The sequence below is a fragment of the Arachis stenosperma genome, chromosome 1, assembly GCF_014773155.1.
Source record: "Arachis stenosperma cultivar V10309 chromosome 1, arast.V10309.gnm1.PFL2, whole genome shotgun sequence".
NCBI classification, from domain to species: domain Eukaryota; kingdom Viridiplantae; phylum Streptophyta; class Magnoliopsida; order Fabales; family Fabaceae; genus Arachis; species Arachis stenosperma.
Genome location: NC_080377.1, coordinates 38,805,381 through 38,813,732, shown reverse-complemented (window position 1 = coordinate 38,813,732; position 8,352 = coordinate 38,805,381). Strand labels below are relative to the sequence as shown.

The 8,352-nt window shown below is 47.9% G+C and overlaps 1 protein-coding gene across 1 annotated transcript; it reads left to right on the top strand.

The window, feature by feature from the left end:
• The first annotated feature begins 1,905 nt into the window (after positions 1-1,905).
• Positions 1,906-4,517, top strand: LOC130978282 (uncharacterized). Its single transcript, XM_057902244.1, has 2 exons — positions 1,906-3,030; positions 3,687-4,517. Exons 1-2 carry the CDS (start codon positions 1,906-1,908, stop codon positions 4,515-4,517), a joined length of 1,956 nt encoding a protein of 651 aa, XP_057758227.1.
• The last annotated feature ends 3,835 nt before the right edge of the window (positions 4,518-8,352 follow it).

Here is an 8,352-nt window from a genome sequence, read left to right as displayed (position 1 = left end):
GCAAGAAGAATCCACAAGAAAATACCTCGACCGCTTCAACGACGAATGCCTAAATGGTCGACGGACTCACGGACTCCGTTGCCAGCCTCTGCCTAACTAACGGACTCATGAATGAAGACTTTCGCAAACATCTCACCACCAAACCAGTGTGGACCATGCACGAAATCCAGAACGTCGCCAAAGATTACATCAACGACGAGGAAGTCAGCCAGGTCGTCGCCGCCAACAAACGGCAGCACGCCGCCACCCAACACGGCAACCCGACTCCCCGTCATAACGCACCACCCAAAGAGAACCAACGAGACCACCTTAAACCGACCCACAGACCACCAAGAATAGGAAAATTTTCCAACTACACTCCCCTAACAACATCAATTACTGAGGTATACCACCAAATAGCAGACCGAGGCATCATCCCCAGAGCCCGACCACTCAAGGAAAGGACAGGAGGAAACAAAACCCTCTACTGCGACTATCACCGCGGATACGGCCACAAAACACAAGATTGTTACGATCTCAAAGACGCTCTTGAGCAAGCTATACGAGACGGCAAACTCCCCGAGTTCGTCAAAATCATCAGAGAACCAAGGCGCGCCGACAGAGACAAATCACCAGAAAGAGAAGGACGCAACCCAAGAACTCAAAAACCACCCAGGGAAAACACCGAAGAAGATCCGACCATCATAGTGAACGTCATCACGGGCAAAGACGTACCAAATAAATCAAAACTAACAATGAAAAAAGACCTCAAGATAATGGCCGTCAAAAACCACGACCCAGTAACCATTGCCGACAGCACGATAACCTTCTTACCCGAGGACTGCCAGCACGGCACCTCGGCAGGAGATGCCCCCTTCGTCATATCAGCCCGAATCGGAACAGGACTAGTAAGAAGAATACTCGTGGACACGGGTGCCGACTCCAATATCCTCTTCCGAGGAGCCTTCGACAAACTCGGGCTCCGCAACGACAACCTCCAAACGCATCGCCACGGCGTCACGGGCCTCGGAGATAACTTCCTCAAACCAGACGGCTCGGTCACCCTCCCCATCACCATAGGAACAAGCAATCAGAGAAAGACGATCCTATCCGAATTCGTCGTCCTAAAAGACTCCACAGCCTATAACGTCATTCTCGGGAGAAAAACAATTAACGACTTCTCGGCAGTCATCTTCACCAAATACCTTCTCATGAAATTCAAAGCCGATGACGGCACCATCGGAACCATTCACGGAGACCGAGAAGTTGCAGCCGAATGCGACAACAATAGCTTAGCTCTAAGGAAAAAATCCCGGGACGCGGCCGGAATATTCCTTGCCGACCTAGACGCACGGCTTGATGGCCAACCTAGACCGGAACCAGAAGGGGACATGGAAAAACTACAAATAGGGCCAACCAAAGATGAATACACGTTCATCAACAGAAACCTCCCACACGACCTCAAAGAAGAACTCTCTCAACTTTTGAAACAAAACAGAGACCTATTCGCATTCACACCAGCCGACATGCCGGGAATAAGTCCCGATCTGATGTCTCACCATCTGGCAGTAGACCCCCTAGCCAAACCCGTGGCGCAAAGAAGACGGAAAATGTCACCAGACCGAGCCGCCGAGGTCCAAAAACAAGTAAAAGCCCTGCTCGAAGCCAACTTCATCCGAGAACTCCCTTACACGACCTGGCTAGCCAACGTCGTACTAGTTAAAAAGTCTAACGGGAAGTGGCGAATGTGCGTTGAAAGACGCCTTCCCCCTACCAAACATCGACGGACTAGTAGATGCAGCATCTGGACACCGGTACCTCAGCTTCATGGACGCATACTCCGGCTACAACCAGATCCCGATGCACCGACCAGACGAAGAAAAGACAGCATTCATCACCCCAGACGGAACCTACTGCTATAAAGTAATGCCCTTCGGCCTGAAAAACGCCGGAGCCACCTATCAGCGACTCGTTAACAAGATATTTCGCAACTTAACCGGGAACAAAATAGAAGTCTACATCGATGATATGCTCGCCAAAACGGAATCCGGGGAGCAACTAACCGACGATCTAAAGGTCATAATGAACACCTTGCGAAAGCACCAAATGCGACTCAACCCAACAAAGTGCGCTTTCGGAATGGAAGCAGGAAAATTCCTCGGATTCATGATCACACAACGCGGAGTTGAGGCAAACCCGGAAAAATGCCGCGCCGTCCTGGAGATGACAAGTCCCAAGAACCTCAAAGATATCCAAAAGCTCACCGGCCGACTAACCGCACTATCCCGGTTCCTCGGAGCGTCGGCACAAAAGGCAATTCCTTTTTTCAAACTTATGAAAAAAGGAATTCCATTCAAATGGGAGAAAGAATGCGAAGAAGCTTTCCAACACTTCAAAAAGGTCCTAACAGAACCTCCAATCCTTGCAAAACCTCAAACAGGGGAAACACTATACTTGTACCTCTCCATAACGGAAGAAACAATCGCAGCAGCACTCGTCCGGGAAAACGAGAAAAAGGAACAAAAACCCATATACTTCATAAGCAAGGTGCTACAAGACACGGAAGCCCGTTATTCACGACTAGAAAAACTGGCTTTCGCACTCCTCTCGGCATCCCGACGACTACGACAATACTTCCAGGCCCACCCCATAACGGTCCGAACCGACCAAACGGTCAAACAAGTATTACAAAAACCCGACCTAGCAGGAAGAATGCTAGCATGGTCCATCGAGCTATCCCAATTCCAGATCAGGTTCGAGCCCCGAAACGCCATCAAAGCACAAGCCTTGGCCGACTTCATCGCCGAAATGACTCCGACGAAGCTGACACCCGAACCATGGAAACTGCACGTCGATGGCTCATCAAACTCCACTCACGGAGGCGCCGGAATCATACTCGAAAACCAAAATGGGATCACAATTGAACAATCAATAAGATACGACTTTCCAGTATCAAACAACCAAGCAGAATACGAAGCCCTTTTGGCAGGCCTAAACCTAGCTCGGGAAGTCGGCGCCAAGTTACTCGAGGTTAACACCGATTCCCAGGTGGTATGCTCCCAAATCAACGGGAGCTACCAAACCCGGGACCCCCTGCTCCAACAATACCTCAAAAAAGTAAGTGAAACAAAAGAAGGATTCGAAAACGTCTCCATACATCACGTCCCCAGGGAACGAAACGCCAGGGCAGATCTACTTTCCAAACTAGCCAGCACGAAGTCAGGACACGGCAACAGATCGCTAATCCAGGAGGTCATTAAGTCGCCTTCCGTATCAACGGAAATCAACGCACACCTAACATCCTCAAATCGGGAATCTTGGACATACCCGATCTTGCAATATCTCCGCGACGGAATCCTACCACCAAACCCGAAAGAAGAGAGGAAGATAAAAAGAGAAGCCGCTAACTACACCATCATAGCAGGACAGCTATACAAACGCGGATTCTCGCAACCCCTACTCAAATGTGTAGAACCCGAGGACACGGAATACATACTCCGCGAAATCCACGAAGGCTGCTGCGGTCACCACATCGGAGGAAAAACGCTAGCCCAAAAAATCATCAGGGCCGGCTACTTCTGACCCACAATCATTCGAGATTCCATACAACTCACAAAAAGCTGCGACAAATGCCAAAAGCATGCCAATATCCACCAAGCCGCCCCACACCAACTCAGCGTTATATCGGCTGAACGGCCATTCGGCAGTTGGGGAATCGACCTCGTCGGGCCCTTCCCCACGGCACCGGCCAACTTAGATATCTCATCGTCGCCATAGACTACTACACCAAATGGATTGAAGCCGAACCCCTGGCCTCCATCACGGCAACCCAATGCCGGAAATTCGTCTGGCGACAGATCATTACTCGGTTCGGAATTCCCGAAGTCATCATCTCCGACAATGGAACCCAATTCACAGACAAAAAATTCAGAGAACTCTTAGAAGGATTGCACGTATCCCATCGCTTCAGCTCGGTAGAACATCCCCAAACAAACGGACAGGTGGAATCCGCCAACAAAATTATCGTCAAAGGACTTAAGAAACGACTTGACGAAGCCAAGGGATTGTGGGCAGACGAGTTGGGATCAGTCCTATGGTCATACCGAACAACACCCCAAACAAGCACGGGAGAAACGCCCTTCCGACTCACATACGGCGTAGAAGCTGTCATCCCAGTAGAAATCGGAGACCCCAGCCCCAGAAAAACGGTTGGAGGTAACGACGAAGAAGCAGAACGAGACCTCATAGACGAGGCAAGAAGCATAGCCCACGTCAAAGAATTAGCACTCAAACAAAGGATCAGCCTAAGGTATAATCACGGCGTCATCCGACGAGAATTCGCGGACAACGACCTCGTCCTACGACGAAACGACATCGGCCTCCCGACCCCAGGAGAAGGAAAGCTCGCACCCAACTGGGAAGGACCATACAGAGTCAAGGCCGTAATAGGAAAAGGAGCGTATAAACTCGAACGACTAGACGGCAGCGAAATACCAAGAACTTGGAACGCGGCCAACCTACGAAGATACTATACTTAAATAAAGTCACTCTTTATTTTTCCTTTTAATCACCCTTTATTTCCCTTTATTTTTTATTGTTCATTGTCTTTTAGAACCTCGGGTACTCTTTCCCTCACGAAGGGTTTTAACGAGGCCCAACTATTCAAATAAAATTCTTTACAAGTTATTTTCACTTCATCCCCATTACAAGTCACTACTGTTTTTTAAAACACCAAACGAAGACACGGCCATCGCTGGAGGACTGATCACCCTCCAGGCCGAACACACGGGTACCCAAAAAACCGACCAAACAAACGGTTATGATAAACGAAACACCTAAGGCCCGAACGGCTAAACAAAACATCCAAAAAACGGATCATACGAAGACCCAAAAAACGGTCATAAATTTCTCACAAAACAAAGTTACGGCTCTCAAGCCACTAGAAACAAATCTACACATAGTTCAAAACTAAATACAAAACAACTATTCAAATATCAACAATCCGCCCATCACGGACGGTCTTGAATGCTCCCGTCATAGACACATCCACACCAGGGGCCAACACCTGAAATTGCGCCCTCATCGTCTCCTCGGTTGCAGCAACGGCCTCCCCAGCATCAGCCAACAAAGCCGCTTTCTCCTTCTTCAAGGCTTCGACCTCAGCCTTCAGAGTTTCCGACTCGGCGAGAAGCAAGGCAGCTTGAGAACTCGCATCCGAGGAACGTTTCCGCTCCTCAGCCAGTTGAGAAAGAAGCGAAGTCTCAACACCGGCAAGGCGGAGTATCTCCGCCCCGGAATCCTCCGACGACTTCTCCGCCTTCTCCTTCGCAGTCTTCGCAGCCTCAAGCTCTTCCTTCAACTTGCTCACATCGGTTTGGGCCTGCCGAAGCTTCTTTTCCAACAAACCCACTTGAGCCATCACAGGCTCGACCTTCCGAACAACCGCGGCAGAACGAAGAAGAGCACGATAAACCGACTCAGCCTGAAACGAGACGTCACAACCATCAAAAAATGACTCCGTTCCAGGCATTAAGTGCTGATCAATGAAACCCGTGGCGTCAAAACGCCGATCCATCACACTAGGGACCAAGCCCTCCTCTTCAAAAGTTTCACTACCCGGCTCCTCCGGCCTACTTCTCTTCCGAGAAGCCTCGGTAGAAGCCAGTACAACGACTTCCGGCGATCCGGGAGGAGCTTCAACGCCAGTGTGCACCCCCGAGGAAACCACCTCTTGAGGAACAGCCTGAGAATCTGCAGCTGGAGTCGGAGCCGGAGAAGGAGACGACGACCCCTCCCCCCGACCCAACGCTGCCCTCAACCTCGCCAAAGTAGTCAGCCCTCCAGCCATCTCAACTAAAAAAGAAACAAGAAAGGAGTTATTAAAAAAAAAAAAAAAAAGAGAAGAAGAAGAAGAAGAAGAAGAAGGAAGCAAAACACACCAATATATGTCCGACACGCCTCAGGATCCCCCATAACGTCTCGAGGACTTAACGGGCGTTCACCAAACAAATGCCACAAAACTTTGGCAATATCCTTATCCTCCCGAGACAAATCATCGTAGGAGATCTTAGTTAAAACCGACGGCCCGGCACCAAAATTCCAATAGGTCGGAAACCGGCACTCGCCCTCCAAAGTAAGCCAAAACGGGTGGTGCCCCCGAACGGGGCGCACCTTAAAGTACTCCCATTTAAACCCATGAAACGAATCTTCAAACAACCCGAAGATCCGGCGATGGGGCTGAGCACGAAACGACATATATCCTTTCTTGTGCTTCCCCTCCTTAGTCGGAAGAGTGCACAAGAAAAGAAAGAGGAAAACGGGAACCGAGGCCGGGAGCTCAAGGTACTGGCACACCAACTCAAAACACCGAACAGCCGCCCAGCTGTTCGGATGAAGCTGAGACGGTGCCACGGAACACCGGCTAAGCAAACCCTGAACAAAAGGCGAGAACGGGAACCGCACACCGAGCCGAGTAAACATGGACTCATAAACCCACATCCAGTCCGGCACGGTGGGTGAACGGAGGTTCAAGTAGCAAACGCGCTCGTCGGCATCAGGAAGGACGAGCTCGTATCGCCCCTCCTCTTCACCACCGCCACAAATCGCCCCCCGATCGCGGAGCCGTTGGAGATCATCCTCCGTCATCCGCGACGGAACGCCCCATACATCACTGGTCACCCAACCGTAGCGATTGGGGACGCCCCTGGAAGGGGCTACCGGGGCACCCACACTCTCATTTCGCCGACGCTGCATACCTAAAACAAGGGAGGAGCACCACCATCAGCCTACCAACTCCGCACAATATCAAAAAACAAAAACCTAAACACCACTACAAAGCAAAGCAGAAAATGGCGGTGCTCAGCCCCTTCCCCAAACTCAAAACGCCAAACACAGCAAGACAAAAACAGGAACAGGCACACAAACAAACGTATGGAAGAAATAGCAGAAAAGGAAAAACCAACCTGGTAAAAACAGAAGGAAACTTGAAAGAAACACTGAGGAGAAGCAGAAACAGCACCAGAAAGCAAAATCCACCAAAGCAGTTTTTTCTCAGGAAAGGGAGAAAGTTCTCTTCCAAAAGAAAAAACGGACGAGGGAAATAGAAGCCAAAACGAAACGGTTTCAAAAAGACGAAAGGACACAACTGACCCTGGACATAATGAAAATAATAGGGGCAAAAAGGAGAAAACACCTCCTCAATAAATGACCCCCTCGAAAAAGCAAACTAATCAATTACGCCTCAAAAAACGCAACAGGCGCAGCAGGCACGGAAAGGTCACGTCAAAGACCAAAATGCGGTCAGGACAGATCCTTTACCAAACGAAACCGAGAAACCGACCTCGTCACCAAACGAACACTCGAAGACACGATGAGAGAACATCTCAAACTCTCAGCGAGAAACCGACCTCACTCGCTCTCCCGCTGCGGGGGCAACTGTTACGGATCCAGCCCACGGACCCCGGACCCATGACCAAAACCCGAACCCGGCTTACCGGGTCAACCCATCTCGACTTTCTAGAAGGCACCGAATCGGCCCTCTAGATCCTCTAACTAACTTTCGAATTCAAACATCTCCCTTATCTTAAGCAAATAAGATAAGATAAGATTATCACCATCACCTATAAATAGAGGACCCAGGTCCCTCCAGGTATTCATTCATTCCACACATCTGATACCTCTTAGATCTATTCTGACTTGAGCGTCGGAGTGTCTTTGCAGGTACCCCCCCCCCCCGCTCCATCAGGGCCGTCCAAACATCCGATCCGTCCCGCAGGTTCCCGATCCTCCTCTCAATCCGCATCAGAAGCATTCTGTACAATATATATAATATTTTAGATAAATTGTAATAATATTTTAATATAATATTAAAATATAAATTAATTTTTTAATTATTTTTAATATTTTTTAATTATATAAAAATTTAAAATATATTTTATTTTAATAACTAATAATATATATTATTTTTAAATTCATTTCAATAATATATATTAAGTATAAGATTGGATACGCTGATACATAATGATATTTAAATATATCAAAGTGTATTTAGAGAAAAAATTTTCATTTTTTATTAAAATATGGTTAAACACAGAAAGCATACATATCAAATAAGTATCAATATATATCGTATCTGAAATATGTCTAACACAAAGATACAATCAATAAAAAAAATATCCGTACTTTATAGGATATACGTGTCACATGAATATGTTTTATTTTTGCTCCATTCCCTCTTAAGAGTTTAAACCGTCTTACTTATGGGCTGTGCCATGTGCTTCATTCAACTAAATTGCAATAACTATAATTTATGTTTGGGTTTGAAGGAAGTAGAAAATAAAAGCAAAAATATCAATAAAAAAAATAAATAAATAC

Excerpts from the sequence above, each read along its gene's own strand:
- LOC130978282 (XM_057902244.1), top strand. The coding sequence starts at position 1,906 with ATGCCCTTCGGCCTGAAAAACGCCGGAGCCACCTATCAGCGACTCGTT. Across the intron at positions 3,031-3,686 it reads TTAACACCGATTCCCAGGTG|TTGGGGAATCGACCTCGTCG; the intron begins GTATGCTCCCAA and ends GCCATTCGGCAG.